This window comes from Manis pentadactyla, chromosome 1, assembly GCF_030020395.1.
Source record: "Manis pentadactyla isolate mManPen7 chromosome 1, mManPen7.hap1, whole genome shotgun sequence".
Classification (NCBI taxonomy): Eukaryota; Metazoa; Chordata; class Mammalia; order Pholidota; family Manidae; genus Manis; species Manis pentadactyla.
Genome location: NC_080019.1, coordinates 155,899,025 through 155,920,716, shown reverse-complemented (window position 1 = coordinate 155,920,716; position 21,692 = coordinate 155,899,025). Strand labels below are relative to the sequence as shown.

Here is a 21,692-nt window from a genome sequence, read left to right as displayed (position 1 = left end):
ATTTAGAATATGAATTATTGACTTTAGTCTCACTGCTTCTAGCCTCATTACAATCAATTGCTCAATCAGTTTTCTGAAAGTTATAATCATATTACTTTGCTCCAGAGAGCCTTCACTGTCTGATGCCTCCAAGATAAATTCAGATTTCTTAGGGTGGCATTTAAGATTCTCAGCAACTTGATCCACTTCCACCCTTACTTCACAGACTCAGGAGGAGCTCTCACCAGTAGTCTTGTCAGCTTCTGATTCTGCTCCATGGTTCATCTGCCTCATCCTCCATTTCCAGTGCCATACTCGTTTCAACAAACATTGACTCTGGGCAACTTTATTCCTGTTTTTTTGGTTTTTGCTACTTTATAACTAAATAACCCACTCGACTAACCTCTCCATCTTCTGAACTCCTAAGCATATAGGGAAAAAGCAGTATTGATTTGAGTTCTAGTGCAGTTCAGGTGACCTGGATGAACTTAGGCAAGCTATTCAATATTTCAAAATATGAGATTTTTACCAAGGAAAATGTGAAAAATAATGCCTAACTAATGGTAGGTAATAAAAATGAAAAATTTAGCTTAGTGCCTAGAAGATAGTAGGTTCTCAGTAAACTTTTTTATTTCATATTTGCACATGGAAATTGCCAATATTTTTGTTTAGATATTTAGAATTTTCACTATTTTCTGCCTCATTTATGCTTGAACATTCCTCTCGCTTTTTGTTGATTCTATGAAGGTACAAATAATTTACATTGCATTCTGTCAGTTGCTGATACTCCTAACAAGAGAAGTAATAATATCAGAGAGAGAGAAAAACCCTTTATTTAATTAGTATATTCAGGAATTGCACTATCATTAATGATGGACAAGTAATCAGACTACATAAAAATGTTAGAATCGATAGGGGTTTTATTTAAATAGCATCATTTTCAACTCTAGATTGATAAGTCACCAGTATACAGATATCCTGTTTCAGGGGACTTGAAAATAAATTGACTAAGGCTAGTGATGAAAAATGTTCTTGGTTAGAGAATACATATTCTGCATGAATTAATAGTCAAACATAATCCAAATAAACTCAAGGAAAGTTGAGAATCAAACTAAAAAATACAGCTTATTTCTCATACAATATTGGTTAAGAAGGGATTAAGCCTTAAAAATTTTGAACCTACAGGAATTTATAAAATTGTGCTTTGGAACTCCAGAGATTTGCCAACATTATTAGAGGCAACCTTTATATGTAATAGTTCTGCTCTAGTATTCTTTGAATTATTGCAAATTGTTACATATTACACTTTGAAGCAGTTAGTGACTAGTGTAACTAATTTCACCCTGACTCAATTTGTGACCTCAAGAGTACTTATCCAGTTAACTACTGAGGTAACCTAATAGCTTATATTTTGAAGTACATTTTAGCAGACTCTCTCCTCTCTGAACTTATTTGAACCATATACCATTGTTTTAGTAAATCAATATTTTATGGACAAAGTGGTCATTTTCCACTTTCTCAGTACTCTGTGATCTTTAAAAAAGTTTTATCAAGTTAAAATCAATTTTCGTAGGAGATATTTGTTTCATAACATTTTGAAAGTTGCTTCATAGTTTTTGTCATAACACTTATTACTTGTTTATTTCTTAGACTATAAATAAAAGGGTTTAATAAAGGAATCACTACAGTGTAAAATACAGCAATGGGTATATCTTTATCTCCTTCTTTAATTGAATTTGGTCGGACATACATGGAGAGAAGAGAACCATAGAATATTGAGACAGAGAGAAAGTGGGATGCACAAGTAGATAAGGCTTTGCCTCTCCCCCCTTTGGATTTCATTTGGAAGATCATGAAAAGGATGCAGAGATAAGAGATTACAATTATGATGAAAGAGAAGACTGAAACTGACCCTGCAAAGATAAATATCATCAATTCATTGATGAAAGGATCAACACAGGAGAGTCTGATTAATGGAAGAACATCACAAAAGAAGTGATTGATTTGGTGAGACCCACAGAAAGTTAACCTAAACAGAAACCCTACATGAATCATGGCATGCATGTTTCCAGCTATGTAGGCCCCTGTGGTCATCTGAATGCAGAGTTTTTTTGACATCATGGTGTGGTACTGCAGTGGCCTACATATGGCCACATAGCGGTCATAGGCCATTGCAGCTAGGAGAAAGCAATCAGCACTTTCAGCAAGGCACAGAAAGTAAAACTGTGCCATGCATTCCTTGAGGGAAATCATTCTGTCCTTAGAAAGGAAGTTCTCTAACATCTTGGGCGTAATGGCACAGGAACAACAAGAATCCATCAGTGCAAGGTTACCCAGAAAGATGTACATTGGCGTGTGAAGACGACTCTCCATGTAAATCAATGCCACCAGGCCAAGATTCCCCACCATGGTGATCAGATAGATGGTAAGGAACACCACAAACAGAATGGTCTTTAGCTCTGGGTGATCTTTAAATCCTCTGAGGATAAATTCATTTGTCAAGGAGTGGTTTACCTCAATCATATCCACCATGTCTGTTGATATAGGAACTATGGAGATAAAAGATGCTAAGTTAGAATGTGTGTAATTTCCCTTCAAAAAATTACTTTTATAACAAGGAGAGGAGCTTCTTCTTCAAGCTTCCACTACTGTCTCTGGAATCCAGGCACACAGATGTCTAGAGGTCATTTGTTGCCATAACATACCTGCTTTATGACCTCATCTCGACAATCAGGATTCACAAGACTAGTTTGATATTTCATTTATATTTCCAGGAAAAATGCTTACAGTTGAAAAGATCTGTCTCTATTCATTTATGCAAGAATAGTGTACATATCTAGGGTACCCATATTTGATTGAGTGTTTCCAGATAATATCTGTCACTTTTTATATTCAAGACCCTTAATATAAATTTCAAATTAATTTTCCTGTATGTATTTTTTTAACTGAGCAAAACTCATCTATCCTCCCAGTAGAGTAAATATTTGAAAGTAGCATACAATTGGCATCTTAAATATATACCTTTGAAATTGAATGAAGATCATGAAGGATTTAGAAGAAGATTATCATCTTGGAAAGCTAAGAAAATAAATACCATAGGTTAATACCTCTCTCATTCCTTTTCCCAGGATCATGCCCAAATCCATAACCAATATGTCCATGCCATTATAACTGTTGATTTTTGCTCAGATACGTAAATCCTTTCCTCCTTTATGTAATACATTCTTTAATATATAATGCTACCAATAAAGTTTTAAATGAATGCTCCAAACTACACTATTTCCACTCTCTGAAACCTCAAGAATGTTTTCTATTCTCTGTACAATCTAGAATTGTTTGTGTATAACCTACAATCTACATTTAAAAAAAAGTACACGGATAATTGCCTTATTAGAATTGTGGGCATTATGAGATTAGCTGTGACTTTACACTTCTAATAAGATGTGTAAAATGAAATGGGGGAAAAAGCAGTATTGATTCCAGCCTTAGTTCCAATATGAAGACCTGGGGCAGGTGAACGTTTTAGTTACTAATGATGTTACCAACTTACCAATGATTCTTAGTGACCTCTTTGGTTTCTGTAAATTGAAACTATTTTGAATAGTTTACAAGGGAAATTATTCAAAATTCACCATTTAAAAAGTTTAGGTACTTTTTGTATTTGAATTAAATTATCTAATATTTTTCTGTTTCCTAAGAACATTATGTAAGGTTTTCTGAACTATATCAGAGTAAATTAAAAGCTAATAAATGTAAGCCTGCCCCTGTACACTTTAGTTGTTTAACCCTTACAGAAAGGAAAACCCCTTTTTTTTTTCTTAATATGATTTTGAGAACAAATTTTGTTTTCCTTTAAAAGGCTATCTTCTGTCATTTAGTGATTCACCAGAACATAATGACTAATGTTTCTATCACATAAGTTCTATGGTCAAAGTAGATTTTTTTTCCCAATAATGAAAACATCAGTATAAGATATAGGCTGAAAAATTTATTTACTTTCTTTATAATATTATATATACTACTGAATTTTTCAACTAAGAAATAATATTCAATGTAATTGTAAATATGTCTGAATTATAAAACAGTATTACCTTCTGTCCTTACCTGTGTATTTTGAAGTGCTGCTTTATAATCAGAGAGGTCAGTGTGAAAATGCAGTACACTTTCTCATCCTAGTTTCCCTGGTCCTTCAGTTTTGAAAAGAGCTTTTGTAAAGAAAAAAAAAGTTGTTATTTTTTTGCAGTGTTAGGTTTCCTAGAATTTCTAAGTATAAACATTGGCCTCTAAAACATGTGGGATTAAAAGAATGAAAATCTGGGAGGCTACTAGTAGGTCAGATTCAATGAATATTTTCCTTACAATACAAAGTTAAAATTTTCCATTAAATGCTAATGGGATTTCCTCATACTGGCATCAGTGTATTTCTGCAGGGAGATTCGGTCACCAAAACATTATATATAGCCTATATGACATTAATTAAAGATGACCTTTGAGAAAATGATGTTAAAGCAAATTCACTAAAGTTACAAAGGTCATTCGGTGATCATTTTGCTGCTTCTGATGTAACATCCCATTTTACAATTTTGTTCCTTATTCTGTGCATAAAGTTTAAAATGAGTTTAAAAAGTCTCAGGTTGATTAGACCTCCTACTGGAGGAATTAATATGTTTTGAGGATTAAAGTCATTTATGAAAGAGGATTAGGATTTGGAGAGAAGACTAATAAGCTGAGGTAGGTTCAGTCAAGGCCATCAACTTCACTCTGTGAATTGATTTTGTCTCCACATCCTGAAAAAACTTTGTTGGAAACTTTGACAATACTATTTGCTGAGATTATTTTTTCTTTTCACTTCAGCCCAGCTGACTTTATTTTTATAACATTGTTTTTTCCCCTTTATTTCACTATTCAATCTCAATATATTATATAGTTATTTGTTACTACTTAATAACCAGTCACTCCCTCCCACTATCACCATAACATAATAGGTTTAAAAGGGAAGGAATTTCCCTGTTATATTCATTCCTGTAGTTTCAGCACCATGAGCAGTGTCTGGCATGCTGTAATGCTACAAATGTTTGTCAAAAGAATGAAAAAAATATATATTCCCAAGCTCAAGAATTTGTAATAACTTCTCATTAGTTTTCGAACCAAGTCCATTTTCCTTAGTTTGGTATATCAGATACTCCACAGTCTTTTCTGTATCTTACCTACCACCTTGCTTTCTTCCTGTCCCATCAGGACACTTCTAGGTGCACCGTTCCTCTGCACACTTCTTTCAGTTAATTTGATTATGTTTCCTCATGTAACACCCCTTCTTCTCCACCTCCTTCCATTCCAATCCTACTCATCATTGAGCTCAAATCTGATATCCTCAGTGAGAACTTCCCTAGGTCTTTTAAATAGGATTGTCCCTTTTCCTTATTTAAATGATACTTACTTAATTTTATAACATATTTGCCACTTTATCAAGTGTGACTTGCATGTCTCTTGATTGTAAAAGTCCTGACTGAATATGCATAAGTAACTGATCATGACATGCATCTTTTGAACACCTAAAAAACAAACAAGCTAGATCCTCTATACATGCTGTATTGATTACTAAAACTTCTGTTCTTTTTAATCTTTACTAAGTTCTTATGATGAATCTATAGAAAAGACAATGGGCAGAGTGCATGCATGATGTAACATGGTGACATTAAGAAGTATTTATTTTTTACAATGTCTGCCAACAAGAAGCTCATAATCTACTGGGAAAGACGCTTACATTCCTAACTAGCTTGCAATTTAGCATGTGATATAAAAAAGTATAAACATGTTTATATGAAAGAATAGTGAAGGGAATGAATGGTGTCCTGGAGAAAAAAAACGATTTCCCAAAGGAAGTGTGATTTTCAATGAACCTTTGGAGGATGAATTGGATTACAATAAGTGAATTGCATTAGGAGGAAAAGAAGCAGCCTGATGGAAGTGGCTGATAAAAGTCTGGTGCTTGAAAGAGCAAGACCTAATTTAAAAAATGAATAGCAAACTATGGTGGCTGAAGCTTAGTAGTACTTGACATAGGGGACACTTACAGGTACTATAAAGGGAATGGGGAATAGATTGGTAATTGTTCTAAACCTTCCCATTTATTTTTCTCCTCCTGCCAATTCTCTGTTCCCCTTTCTCAGTAAGGTCTCAACCGACTCTAAATGCCAACTCCAAAGAACATCTATCTTTCTTTCCAGTGTGTAGTATTTGGAATAGAAAGTCTTCACTTCTTTCATAACACTCAGTGCTCTTACCTTCCTAAATGTTCCAGCTAAGTATTTTGTGCTGGGTCATGTTGTTCTCTTTGCCCTTTATGACACTTGTGTTTCCCTTGAGTCTATACTTGGAAACCCTGTTCATTCACTCTAGTATTTTCCCCAGATTATGTCATCTACTTTTGTTCTCAACTGTCTTTCATGTTCTGGTCTCTTCAGTAGAGGAGAGATTCCAAGCCACTTTTGGTTTACATTCATATCAGTCAACTCATTGGGAATATGTTCTAAATGTACACATTTTACTTTTAAATTGTATAGATATATCACCATACTAAAATACAATATACATTTTAAAACATGATAGAAATTAAAAAAATAAGTGTAACAAATTTCTATTAAAATTTTTTATTTTATATATTAATGCTATAAAACACTTTTTACTCTCATCTAACACTATTCCTTAAATAATAAATATTCAGTTAAAGAAATGAGATGATGTATGATATTTATGTAATATTTTTAATTGAAGTATAGTTGGCATACAGCATTATATTATTTGTAAGTGTACAACAGTTTTTTTGAAGGACATGCAATAAAATGCACACATCTTAGTATGCAGCTTGATAAATTTGACACGTGTATACACTCATGTAGTAATCACCCAGATCAAAGGTATACAACATATTGATACAACTATATATATATATTATAAAATGCTCACCATGATAAGTATCAACATATGAAGTTACTACAATATTACTAGTGCTTCACAATATTCCCAATGCTATAATTTTCATCTTCATTTTTATAAAGTAAAAAATTCAGAATTGGAAATCTGTACCTCTTAATACCCTTCACCTATTACACCTATCCTCTCAATCCCCTCCCCTCTGGCAACCACCAGTTTGTTCTCTGGATTTATGAATCTATTTCTGTTTTGTTATTGCTTGTTTGTTTTGTGTTTTAAATTTGACATTTAAGTGAAATCATATGTTATTTGTCCTCTGTCTCTTACTTCACTTAGCATAATACCCTCTAGTTCTATCCATATTACCATGGATGGCCAAGATCTCTTTTTTATTTTCATTGAGTAATATTCTATTTGCCATATATGCCCTATTTTCTTTATCCATTCATCTAATCAACTTAGGTTGATTTCATATGTTAGCTATTATAAATAATGCTGCAGTAAATATAAAGGTTCATATATCCTTTTGAAATTAATGTTTTCATTTTCTTTGGATAAATACCCAGAAGTAGCATTACTAGATCACATGATATTTCTATTTTTAATTATTGATGAACCTCTATACTGTTTTTTTTTCATAGTGGAGGCATCATTTTATATTCCTATCAGCAAATGCATAGGTTTCCCGTTTTTCTCTCTCTTCTAACTCTTATTACTTTTGTGTTTCTAATAGCCATTCTGAATGGCATGAGTTGATATCTCATTGTGGTTTTGATTTACATTTCCCTGATTATTAGTGAGTGATATGGAGCATCTTTTCATGTATCTGTTGGCCACCTGTATGTCTTCTTTATGTCTATTCAGATCCCCTGCATATTTTTTAATCAGATTGTTAGGGTTTTTGTTGTTGTTGAGTTGTATGAGTTCTTTATATATTCTGGATATTAACCCTTGTAGGATATATCATTTATACATATCTTCTCCAATTTAGTAGAGTGACGTTTGTTTTTGGTTTCTTTTGCTGTGCAAAAGCTTTTTAGTTTGATGTAGTCCCAATTGTTTAATTTTGCTTTTGTTTCTGTTGACTGAGGCGGCATATTCAGGAAATTATTGGTAAGGCTGATGTTCAAGAGGTTATTATATTATCTTTTAGGAGTTTTATGTTTTCATGTCTTACACTTAGATCTTTAATCCATTTTGAGTTAGTTTTTGTGTATGGTGTAAGAAAGTGGTCTAGTTTCAAAGTTCTGCAGGTAGTTGTCCAGTTTTCCTCAAACCATTCACTGAGACTCTTTTCCCCATTATATATTCTTACCGCCTTTGTCATATATTGATTGACCACATAAGCATCAGTTTATTTCTGTGCTTTCTATTCTGCTCCACTGATCTATGTGTCTATTTTTGTGCCAGTACCTTACTGTTTTGATTATTACAGCTTTGTAGTATAATTTCAAATCAGGGATCATGAGTCCTCCATCTTTGTTCTTCTTTCTCAAGATTGCTTTGGTTATTCAGAATCTTTTGTAGTTCCATAGAAGTTTTAAAAAGATTTATTCTGATTTTGTGAAAATGCCATTGGTATTTCACTCAAGATTGCATTGCATTGAATCCACAGATTGCTTTGGGTACTATGGGACATTCTAACAGTATTAGTTGTTAAAATCCATGAAAGAGTATATCTGTACATTATTTGTATCATCTTTAGTTTCTTTCATCAGTGTATAGTTTTCAGAATACAGGTCTGTCGCCTCCTTGGATAAGTTTATTCCTAGGTATTTTACTATTTTTGAGGCAGTTGTAAGTGGGATTGCTTTCTTCATTTATCTGTCTTGCAGCTTATCATTAGTATACAGACATATGACAGATTTCTGCATATTAATTTTGTATCCCACAAATTTACTGAATTCATTTAATATTTGGATGGAGTCTTTAGGGCTTTCTATATATAAAGTGTCATATCATCTGCAAATAGCAAGAGTTTTACATTTACTTTACCAGTTTTGATGCCTTTTCTTTCTTTTTCTTGTCTGACTGCTGTAACTAGGACTGCCAGTATTATGTTGAACAAAAGTGGTGGGATTGCACATCCTTGCTGACTTGATCTTAGTGAAAATATTTCAGCTTTTCCACATTGAATATGATGTTAGCTGTGGTTTTGTCCTATACGGCCTTTCATATGTTGAGGCATGTTCCTTCTAAACCCATTTTGTTTAGGGTTTTTATCATGAAGGACGTTGATGTTTGTCAAATGGTTTTCTACATATATTGTGATGATCATATGGTTTTCATCCTTCTTTTTGCAAATGTGGTGTATAACATTGTTTAATTTGCCGATGATGGACCATGTTTGCATCCCTGGAATAATCCCGCTTACTCATGGTGAATGATCCTTTAAATGTATTGCTGAATTTGGTTTCCTAATAATTTTATTTTATTTGGAATCATTAATATAAAATCACATGGGCAACATTGTGGTTACTAGATTTCCCCCATTATCAAGTCCCCACCACATACGCCACTACAGTCACTGTCTATCAGCATAGTAAGGTGCTATAGAGTCACTACTTATCTTCTCTGTAGTATACTGCCTTCCCCGTGTGCACTCTATGTTATGCATGCTAATTGTAATGCCCCTTATTCTCCTTCTCCTTCCCTTTGCACCCACCCTCCCCAGTCCCTTTCCCTTTGTAACTGTTAGTACATTCTTGGGGTCTTTGAGTCTGCTGCTGGTTTGTTCCTTCATTTTTTGCTTTGTTCGTATGCTTCACAGATGAGGGAAATCATTTGGTGCTTGTCTTTCTCTGCCTGGCTTATTTCACTGAGCATAATACCCTCTAGCTCCATCCATGTTGCTGCAAATGAAAGGAATTGTTTTCTTCTTATGGCTGAATAATATGCCATTGTTTAGATATACCACATCTTCTTTATCCATTCATCTACTGATGAACACTTAGGTTGCTTCTATATCTTGGCTATTGTAAATAGAGCTGCAATAAACATAAGGCTGCATATGTCTTTTGAAACTGGGATCCTGCATTCTTAGAGTAAATTCCTAGGAGTGGAATTCCTGGGTCAAATGGTATTTCTATTTTGAGTTTTTTGAGGAACCTCCATACTGCTTTTCACAACGTTTGAACTAGTTTACATTCCCATCAGCAGTACAGGATGATTCCCCTTCCTCTGCATCCTCTCCAGCATAAGAACATACTCTTTTGTATGTTGGCCATCCTAACTGGTGTGAGGTGGTATCTCACTGTTGTTTTAATTTGCATTTCTCTGATGATTAGCGATGTGGAGCATCTTTTCATGTGCCTGTTGACCATATGAGTTTCTTCTTTGGAGATGTGTCTGTTCAGCTCATCTGCCCATTTCTTAATTGCTTATTTGCTTTTTGTTTGTTGAGGTCTGTGAGCTCTTTATATAATTTGGATGTCAGCCCCTTATCAGATATGCCATTTATGAATATGTTCTCTCATATTGTAGGATGTCTTTTTGTTCTACTGATGGTGTCCTTTGCTGTACAGAAGCTTTTTAGTTTGATATAGTCCCACTTGTTCATTTTAAGTTTTGTTTCCTTTGCCCAGGGAGATGTGTTCAGGAAAATGTTGTTCGTGTTTATATACAAGAGATTTTTGCCTATGTTTTCTTCCAAGATTTGTGTGTTTTCATGACTTTGATCCATTTCAAATTTTCCTTTGTGTATGGGGTTGACAATAATCCAGTTTCATTCTCTTGCATGTAGCTGCCCAGTTTTGCCAACACCAGCTGTTGAAGAGGCTATCATTTCCCCATTGTATATCCATGGCTCCTTTATCATATGTTAATTGACCATATATGTTTGGGTTTATATATGGGCTCTCTAGTCTGTTCCATTGGTCTGTGGGTCTGTTCTTGTGCCAGTACCAAATTGTCTTGATTACTGTGGCTTTGTAATAGAGCTTGAAGTCAGGGAGTGTAATCCCCCCTGCTTTATTCTTCATTCTCAGGATTGCTTTGGCTATTTGGGGTCTTTTGTGGTTCCATATGAATTTTAGAACTATTTTCTCTAGTTCATTGAAGAATGCTGTTGATATTTTGATAGGGATTCTATTGAATCTGTAGATTGCTTTAGACATGTAATTTTCTTTTTGTGATGTTTTTGCCTGGTTTCTGTATCAGAGTGATGCTGGCCTCATAGAATGAGTTTGGGAGTATTCCCTCCTCTTGTATTTTTTGGAAACCTTTAAGGAGGATGGGTATTAGGTCTTCTCTAAATGTTTGATAAAATTCAGCAGTAAAACCGTCTAGTCCAGAAGTTTTGTTCTTAGGTAGGTTTTTGATTATCAGTTCAATTTCATTGCTGGTTATTGGTCTGTTTAGATTTCCTGTTTCTTCCTTGGTCAGTCTTGGAAGGTTGTATTTTTCTAGAAAGTTGTCCATTTCTTCTAGGTTATCCATTTTGTTAGCAGATGATTTTTATAGTATTCTCTCATAATTCTCTGTATTTCTGTGGTGTCTTTCATGATTTTTCCTTTCTCATTTATTATTCTGTTTATGTATGTAAACTCTTTTTTTCTTGATAGGTCTGGCTAGGTGTTTATCTATTTTGTTTATTTTCTCAAAGAACCAGCTCCAGCTTTCAAAGATTCTTTCATTGATTCTTTCTACGTTTTATTTATTTCTGCTCTAATCTTAATTATGCCCCTCCTTTCACTGACTTTGGTTCTCATGCGTTCTTCTTTTCCTAGTTTCATTAATTGTGAACTTAGACTGTTCATAAGGGATTGTTCTTCTTTCCTTAGGTAGGCCTGTATTGCAATATACTTCCCTCTGAGCATGGCCTTCACTGCACCCCACAGATTTTGTGGTGTTGAATTATTGTTGTCATTTGTCTTCATATATTGCTTGATCTCTGTTTTTATTTGATCATTGATCCATTGATTATTTAGGAGCGTGTTATTAAACTTCCATGCGTTTGTCAACTTTTTCATTTTCTTTGCGTAATTTATTTTTAGTTTCATACCTTTGTGGTCTGAGAAGCTTGGTATAATTTCAGTTTTTTAAATTTACTGAGACACTTTTTGTGGCCTAGTATATGATCTGTTCTTCAAAATGTTCCATGTACACTTGAGAAGAATGTGTATTCTGCTGATTTTGGATGGAGTGTTCTGTAAATGTTGGTTAGGTCCATCTGTTCTTACACACTGTTTAGTGCCTCTATCTCCTTACTTATTTTCTGTCTGGTTGATCTGTCCTTTGGAGTGAGTGGTGTGTTGAAGTCTTCTAAAATCAGTGCATTGCATTCTATTTCCTCCTTTAATTCTGTTATTATTTGTTTCACATATGTAGGTGATCCTATGTTGGGTGCATAGATATTTATAATAATAGTTATATATTCTTATTGAACTGACCCCTTTATCATTAGGTAATGTCCTTCTTTGTCTCTCTTGTTACTTTCTTTGTTTTGAAGTCTATTTGGTCTGATACAAGTACTGCAACTCCTGATTTTTTTCTCCCTGTTGTCTGCATGAAATATCTTTTCCCATCCCTTCACTTTTAGTGTGTATATGTCTTTGGGATTGAAGTGAGTCTCTTGTAGGCAGCATATAGATGGGTCTTGTCTTGTTTTTTTTATCCATTCAGTGACTCTATGTCTTTTGATCCATGCATTCAGACCATTTACATTTAATGTGATTATCCATAGGTATGTTCTTATTATCATTGCAGGCTTGAAATTCGTGGCTACCAAAGGTTCAAGGGTAATTCCTTCACTATCTAACTGTCTACTTTAACTCACTTACTATACTATTACAAACATAGCCTAAACGTTCTTTTTTTCCCTCCTTTTTCTTCCTCTTCCATTTTTTTATATTAGATATCATATTCTGTACTCTTTGTCTATCCCTTGATTGACTTTGGGGATAGCTGATTTGATTTTGCATCTGCTTAGTAATTAATTCTTCTACTTTCTTTGGTGTGTTTTTAATTCTTCTTGTGACAGATATTTAGCCTTAGGAATACTTCCATCTATAGCAATCATTGTAGATGTGGTTTGTGTGGGGTAAATTCTCTCAGCTCTTGGTTTTCTGAAAATTGTTTAATCCCCTCTTCAAATTCAAATGATAATCATCTTGCTAGGTAGAGTATTTTTGGTTTGAGGCCCTTCTGCTTCATTGCATTAAATATATCATGCCACCTCCTTTTGGCCTGTAAGGTTTCTTTGTCTGATGAAAGCCTAATGGGTTTTCCATTGTGGCCTTTTTTCTATTTTAGCTGCTTTTAAAAGTCTGTCCTTATCCTTGTTCTTTGTCATTTTAATTATTATATGTCTTGGTGTTGTCTTTCTTGAGTCCCTTATGTTGGGAGATCTGTGCACCTCCATGGCCTGAGAAACTATCTCTTTCTCCAGACTGGGGAAGTTTTCAGCAGTTACCTCCTCAAAGACACTTTCTATCCCTTTTCCTCTCTCTTCTTCTTCTTGTACCCATATAATGCGAATATTGTTCCATTTGAATTGGTCACAGTTCTCTCAGTATTCTTTCATTCTTAGAAATCCTTTTTCTCTCTGTGCATTAGCTTCTTTGTACTGCTCTTCTCTAATTTCGATTCCATTTATCATCTCTTCTACCACATCTAATCTGCTTTTAAATCCTTCCCTTGTATGTTTCATTTCAGATATAGAATTTCTTAATGATTGTTTCTCCATCCTAAATTTGTCCTGAATTCTTGAATATTTTTCTGTACTTCCATGAGCATGAGCATGTTTATGATTTTTTTTTTAACTCTCTTTCAGGAAGATGGGTGATTTCAGTTTCATTTTTGCCCTTTTTCTGTGGTTTATGAGATTTTCATCTGAACCAGGTTCCTTTGATGTTTCATATTTCTATGTGGCTCCCTCTAGTGTCCAGAATCTCTAGTCTCTGGAAGTGTTCAGTCCCGGGAGTGATGCCGGGGGTTGCAGGGGAGCTGCACTGGTGACTGGGTGGAGGAAAGAGCTGTTTCCTGCTTTCCGGCAACAGTGCCTGTCTCCACTCTCAGAACCAGTGGGTGGATCACACAGTTATAAGCCTCTGTGCTTTCAGTCTGTAGCTGCCTTAGGCAGGGCCCTTCTCTGGCTGGCCTGATGTCAGGGCCAGGACTGCCAGTTTGTAAGCTCGTGCCAGCAGGCCAGGAGGAAGATGCAAGATTGCATTCACAGTGAGGGGCCTTGGAGCTGAGTAGCCAGTCAGGGGATGGAGCGCCTGAAGCTCCTGAAAGTTCCCAACCTGCTGGGCAGAGCATGCCCAGACAACCTTGTCCACCTATCCCTTCTGTGCAGCAAGCTCCATATAAACCTTGCCACTTCAGCAGCTCCCTCACTGCTAGGAAGCCTCTCAGACTGCCTGCCTTTCCCTTGTCCCAGGGTGACTAGATGTGGATCTCTGTCCTCCACTAATGGCTGGAATCTCAGTCTCTCCAAGTATTCTGCCTGTCTTTGCTTTCCAACACTACTAATCTCCAGAGCATATTGCAATGTCCATTTGTGCTCCTGTAGCAGATCTCTAGGGCTGGGTGTTCAGCAGTCCTAGGCTTCTACCCTAGGCATGGGAAAAGTCTTGTGTCCTGACGGGTCAAGGCTTTGGTATGTTACCCTGTTTCATGAAGTCTGCTCTGTTCTCCAGGTGTGTGCAGTCTGGCGCAGCCTTTTTTCCTGTTGCTCTTTTAGGATTCATTGTATTAACTGTATTTTTATATTATATGTGGTTTTAGGAGGAGTTCTCTGGCTCACCTCTCATGCTGCCATCTTGAATCCCCTGCTAATAATTTTTTAAGATTCTTAGAGTCTATGTTCATCACAGATATTGGCCTATAATTTTGTTTTTTCATAGTGTTTTTGTCTGGTTTTGGTCAGGGTAATGTCCTCACAGAATGAATTGGGAAGCATTCCTTCCTTGTCTGTATTTTAGGATAGTTTAAGAAGGATAGGCATTAGCTCTTCATTCAATGTTTGGCAAAATTCACCTGTGACACCATGTTGTTCTAGACTTGTTTGTTGGAATTTTTTTATCACTGATTCAATTTATTACTAGTAATGGTCCTTACAGATTCTATTTCTTTCTGATTAATTCTTGGAAGGTTGTATGTTGATAGGCATTTATTTTCCTCTAGGTTGTCCAATGTGTTTGTGTATAATTTTCAAAGTAGTTTCCTATAATCCTTTGTATTTCTGTGGTTTGTTTGCAATGTCTCCTCTCTCATTTCTGAGTTTATTTTTTTGAGTCCTTTCTCTTTTTATCTTGATGAATTTAGCTAAGGGTTTATTAATTTTGTTTATCTTTTCAAAGAATCAACTCTTAACTTCACTGATCTTTTCTATTGCTTTGTTAGTCTGTTTTATTTATATCTTCTCTGTCATTATTATTTCCTTCCTTCTACTAGCTTTGGGCTTTGTTACTTCTTCTTTTAGTTCATTTAAGTGCAAGGTTAGATTGTTTTAGATTTTTCCTGTTTCTTGAGGTAGGCCTTTACAGCTATAAAGTTACCTCTTAGAACTGCTTTTACTGTATCCCAACGATTTTGGAATTTTGTGTTTCCATTTCCATTTGTCTCCATGTATTTTTTTATTTCATCTTTGGTTCACTGATCATTTAGTATCATGCTGTGTAGCCTCCACATGTTTGTCTTAGTTCTAGTTTTTTCTGCTAATTGATTTCTAGTTTCATACCATTGTGGTGAGAAAACATGCTTGACATGATTTCAGTCTTCTCAAATTTACTGACCTGTTTTGTGTCTTAATGTGTAATCTTTCTTATAATATGTTTCATGTGCACTTGAAAGAACATGTAATCTCCTGTTTGGGTGTGGAATATTCTGTATATATCTGTGAAGTTCATCTTATCTAATGTGTAATTCAAAGCCACTATTTCATTATTGATTCTATGTCTTGATGATGTATCCATCAATGTAAATGGCATGTGAAAATCCTATACTGTTTTTGTATTACCATCACTTTTTCTCTTTATGTTTTTTTATATGTATCTTTATTTGCTTTATATATTTAGGTACTCTTCTTTTATATGCATAGATATTTATAAGTATCATAACATATTGTTGGAATGATCTATTTATCATTATGTAATGTCCTTCTTTGACTCTTATTATAGTCTTTGTTTCAAAGTCTCATTTTTCTGATACAAGGATTGCTATCACAGTATAACGGTATACCTCAAGGAGATCAGTAAGTCACTTGGTGGCAAGTTGGCTAATATGAACCTCGGCTGCTGTGAGAGGGCAGAAATTCATTTTGACTAGAATCAACATAGTGTAGGTATGAATTATCTTTCCTATCTGAAAGTCCTCAGGAAACAACTCTCTGAGCCTGGTAGAGTGATACATAACATTGCACCATACCAAGAAACCTAGTTCTCATTATAGATAGTGTGGTATTGGGCAGTGGTTGGTAAAATAATTCTACTCTATTGTTGGGAAGGAGATTCAGTTCAGTGATGCAGGGAAGTCAGAGTAAAACTAGTCAAGAAAACAGACAAGCAAGTTTATTATGCTGTGTAATAGAGCTGGCCCTGACTTAGTGTCAGCAGACCCCAGATATTTCGGGAAAGTTCCTTTTTATAGGGCTTAAAAGGTGTTTGAAGGAGGGGGATTGTCACGCAAACAAGTGTTGATTGACAGGTTGGCAATGATGTATGCTAATTTCTACTGCACATGCTCTTTCCCAGAAGTCTCTCTGTTTGCCCACCAGAGGGGGATAAACTGCAATGCAGATGTATTTTAATGACTTTATAATGAGGAAAAAAGTTACTTCAGGACACCTCAGGAGCATGCCCAGTTGGACTGTAGCTTGTGGAATGTCTCTGTTGTTTTACTCCTGCTCGGGGTTTTCTCATTGATGGAAGCTATCTGTAGTCTCAATGCTCTAGTCTCAACTTGTCTGTGGTCATCCTGACCTTGTTTCTCACTACTTGCTTAATGAATTGATGAAATGGACATTTCAGATTTGCATGGACAAATGGATATTTGCATCCTCCAGAAATCAGTGATCGTTTTATGTTGCCATGCTCTCCATAGGTTAAATACTAGGGTGTAGGGTCATCCCCAAGTGACCTTCTTGGGGAATTTGTATTCTATTTTCCAAAGTCCCTGATCTGTGTGAGTTTACCTGTCCTGGTTCTCAAAGAGAAACTGCTCTTACCAGGGAATGTACCAACAATTCTATTATATGTAAAGTTATAGCTGTCACTCAGTCACTTTGAATTGCTGTTTCCAAGAGTCCACCAGAAAAGGCAAGAGGTCATAGGCTTATAAGTGTAATTGACCCTGATTGTCAGAAAGAGGCAAGGCCTTTGTAAAGGGGCAGAAAAATATGTTTGATATTCAGGTGATACATAGGCATCTCTTAGTATTCCCTTGCTCAATTAGCAGTAAATAAACAAATGTAACAACCATGGCCTGAAAAGGGCATGGTGATGAAGGCCCAGATTCCACAGGAATCATCAGATTCTGGATCATCCCACCATGTTAGTCACCTGGCATAACAGAGGTGAAGGGTATCAAGAGGAGGGAAAAGATAGATATTTTGGTGGTATTGCAACCTCAGCTGTTGGAACTGTAGGCATCCTTTTAATCTTCATGTTGTAAGATTCTCCTTGAGAAGGAAAGACCCCACTCCTGGTGGAGATTTCCCAAAAATTTATTATAAGAAATAAGTATTTCTGAACAGTACAAGAGGTTGCCTGTCATGGATCTGTGGTTCCCAGCCCAGTTACCACCTATTTACACAGCAGTAAGAGTGCCAGTAGCAGATAGCTCTGAACGGAGTTCCTCTCTAGGAAATACCCTTAGATGTAAAAAATTGTCTTATGAAAGTCTTATATATTTTCCTTGGTGAAAGCCTACATCCAGTGACTGTTCGATGAAAATTATAAATTCCAGGTCTCTACTTTAAGGTATGGAAACTCTGCAGGGACATTCTAAACCTCCACTTCCTCATGGGACTAGGTCCATGCCTTGGCTATTATAAATCATGCTGCTACATATGTGGGGATGCAGGTATCTTTTTGAGTTGGTGATTTCATCCCCTTTGGACGATGCTATAGTATGAAAACAATATGGTTCTGGCATAAAAACAAACATACATATTGATGGAACAGAATCAAGAAATCAGAAATGAACCCAAGCATATACAATGAACAGATATTTGTCAAGCATGACAAGAATACTCAGTGGAGAAAGTATAGTCTCTTCAATAAATGGTGCTGGGATAATTGGATATTCACATGTAAAAGAATGAAACTGGACCCCTATCTCACAACACTCACAATTAACTCAAAATGGATTAAAGATCTAAATGTAAGACCTGAAACCATGAAACTCTAAAGGAAACATAAGAATAATGTCACAGGTCTTGGTAATGATTTTTTGGATATGACATCTAAAGCACGTGCAACAAAATAAAAAGTATAGGCAGGACTACATTGAGCTAAAAGCTTCATGTAGTGAAATAAACCACCAAAAAAATGAAAAGACAACCCATGGAATCGGAAAAATATTTGCAAACCAACTATCCGATAAGGGATTAATATCTAAATAATAAGTCATATAACTTCAAAGTGAAAAACCATATAACCCAATTTAAAAATAGGCAAATGACCTGAATAAACATTTTTCCAAAGCAGATATCTGAAAGGCCAGCGAGTACATGAAAAGATGCGCAGTATCATAGTCATTAAGGAAATGCAAATGAAAACCAAAATGAGATATCATCTTATGTCTTTTAGAATGACCATGACCAAAAAAACAAGAAATGACAAATACTGGCATGCATGTGGCAAAAACGGAACTCTTGTGCACCATTGGGAGGATTATTTACTGGTTCAGTCACTATAGAAAACAGTGTGGAGGTCCTCAAAAAATTAAAAATAGAACTACCATTTAATCCAGCAATTCCTCTTCTGAGAGTACATCCAAAGATAGTAAAAATACTTAATATTTCAAAGTATGAGATTTTTGCTGAGGAAAACTGTCAAAAATAAGGGGTAACAATTGGTAGGTGGTATATATGAAAAGTCTAGCTTGATTCTTAGCAGGTAATAATTCTCAGTAAATTATTTTTTTTCTTTTTTCTTTGTACATGTCTAAGTGACCAAAAATATTTTTGTTTAATTATATATAGAATTTTTTCTGTTGTCTCCTTTTATATGCTTGAACAGAATTTCTAGCTTTCCTATGAATATATCAGTAATCTGCATTAGAAGCAGTACTAGTTGCTGGTATTCCTAATAACAAGCTAGAGAAATAATATGAAAGAGGGAAAAAAACCTTTATTTAATTAAAATTGTTTAGAATTACAGTGTCATTCATGATGGACAGCTATTCAAGCTACATAAAAACATACAAATCCATGGATAGTTCAATATAAATAGCATCATTTTCAGCTATAGATTGGTAAATCACCATTATACAGATACAGCATTTCAGAGAACTTTAGAAAAATTGACTAAAATTAAATATGATAACGTTCTTGATCAGAGAATACCTGTTCTCCATGAATTGATATTTAAACATAATTTTTAAATGAACTCTATGTCAAGAATTGAATTGAAATAGTTACTTATGTCACATGGTGTTGCTTGAGAAGGGATTAATGTTTGAGAACTTGGGATATGCCAGAGTTTCTAAATTTATGCTGTGGGATTCCAGAAATTTGCTGACAGAGGTAAATGGAGGTGACTTTTATATATATTGAATTATATTCCTAGAATAGTTGGATTTGTTGAAAATTGTAACTATGCTCTGAAACAAATAGTTACTATTATAACTAACTATATCCTGACCAAATTGTGACCTCAAAGGTCATTATTTAGTTCATTCCTGTGAGAAGCTAGTAGCTTAGATTTTAAAATACATGTCCTTTTTGAACTTATTTGGCTTATACACTAGCATGCTTTAGTAATTAATATTTATATATGAAGTGGACATTTCCACTTTCTCAGCATTCTTTGGTCTTGAAAAATGTTTTAACAAATTAAAATCAATTTTCCACAGATGTTTTGTTTCAGTATTTACGATATCTTCTTTATAATTTTTTTCATAACATTTATTACTACCTTATTTCTTAGACTATAAATAAAAGGGTTTAATAAAGGAATTACTACAGTATAAAAAACCGAAATGAGTATATCTTTATCCCCTTCTTTAACTGAACTTGGTCGAATGTACATGGAGAGAAGAGAGCCATAGAATATTGAGACAGAGAGAAAGTGGGATGCACAAGTAGATAAGGCTTTGCCTCTTCCCTCTTTGGATTTCATTAGGAAAATTGTGAAAAGGATGAAAATATAAGATATTATAACTATTGTGATAGTGAGAGTTTGAAATGACCCTGAAAAGATAAATATCATCAATTCATTGATATAAGGGTCAACACAAGAGAGTCTGTATAATGGAAGAACATCACAAAAGAAGTGATTGATTTGGTGAGACCCACAGAAAGTTAACCTAAACAGAAACCCTACCTGAATCATGGAATGCAGGTTTCCAGCTATGTAGGCCCCTGTGGTCATCTGAATGCAGAGTTTGTGTGACATCATGGTGTGGTACTGTAGTGGCCTACATATGGCCACATAGCGATCATAGGCCATTGCAGCCAGAAGAACACTATCTGTAGTTTCAGCAAGGCAGAGAAAGTAAAACTGTGCCATGCATTCCTTGAGGGAAATCATTCTGTCCTTAGAAAAGAAGTTCTCTAACATCTTTGGGGTAATGGCACAGGAACAACAGGAATCCATCAGCGCAAGGTTACCCAGAAAGATGTACATTGGTGTGTGAAGATGACGCTCCATGTAAATCAATGCCACCAGGCCAAGATTCCCCACCATGGTGATCAGATAGATGGTAAGGAACACCAAAAACAGAATGGTCTTTAGCTCTGGGTGATCTGAAAATCCTATGAGGATAAATTCCTTTGTAATAGAGTCAGAATGGTTATTCTCAATCATATCCACCATGTCTGTTGAGGTAGGAATTTTGAAGATACAGGATTCCAGAGTGTGTATAATTTTCATTTCAAATTTTTCATTTTACAAGATGAGATTCTTCTTCAAGTTTCCTCTACTGTCTCTGAGATTCAGGTACACAAACTCCTAGGGTATATTCATTTCCATAACATGTCAGTTTTATGATCTGAACTCTAATTTTTAGTATTCCCACAAATGATTTGATAATCTAGGAAGGATACTTGCAGTAGAAAGGGCTTGTCTTTATGAATGTATGCATGAACAATGTACACATTTAGTGTCCCTTATTTATGTCAGTGTTGACAAATAATTTCAATGTCTGTTCTGTGCTAAAAATCCCTAAAAGTAAATTAAGTTAATTTTTAAATTTAATATATTTAATATATGATTAATTGTTTTTTGACAAAGGAGAAAAAATTGTAAATTGGGGAAGGATAGTCTCTTAAAATGGTGTTGAGAAAGCAAGACAGCCACATGCCAAAGAATGAAACTGGATCCAAACCTCTACTATACACAAAATGAATTCAAAATTAAATAAAGACTTGAATGTTAAGACCCGAAACCATAAAACTCCTGGAAGGAACAAAGTGGGTGAGCTCCTTGACATTGGTCTTGACTATGATTTTTTGGGGTTGATACCAAAAGCAAAGGTAACAAAAGTAAAAAAAACTTGGTGGAACTACATCAAACTAAAAAGTGTCTCACAGCAAAGGGAACTATCAACAAAATGAAAAGTCAGCTGTGGAATGGAAGACAGTATTTGCAAATCAAATACCTGATGATAAAAGA

General features: G+C 35.1%; 2 protein-coding genes across 2 annotated transcripts; both read right to left on the bottom strand.

Annotated features, from left to right (window-relative positions):
* Nucleotides 1-1,539: 1,539 nt before the first annotated feature.
* On the bottom strand, nt 1,540-2,502 carry LOC118927892 (olfactory receptor 5K1-like). Its single transcript, XM_036916580.2, has one exon. The coding sequence runs from the start codon at nt 2,500-2,502 to the stop codon at nt 1,540-1,542; it is 963 nt and encodes a 320-aa protein (XP_036772475.1).
* A 17,447-nt stretch (nt 2,503-19,949) lies between these two features.
* On the bottom strand, nt 19,950-20,885 carry LOC118927824 (olfactory receptor 5K3-like). Its single transcript, XM_036916440.2, has one exon. The coding sequence runs from the start codon at nt 20,883-20,885 to the stop codon at nt 19,950-19,952; it is 936 nt and encodes a 311-aa protein (XP_036772335.2).
* Nucleotides 20,886-21,692: the final 807 nt, after the last annotated feature.

Excerpts from the sequence above, each read along its gene's own strand:
- LOC118927824 (XM_036916440.2), bottom strand. The coding sequence starts at position 20,885 with ATGATTGAGAATAACCATTCTGACTCTATTACAAAGGAATTTATCCTC.
- LOC118927892 (XM_036916580.2), bottom strand. The coding sequence starts at position 2,502 with ATGATTGAGGTAAACCACTCCTTGACAAATGAATTTATCCTCAGAGGA.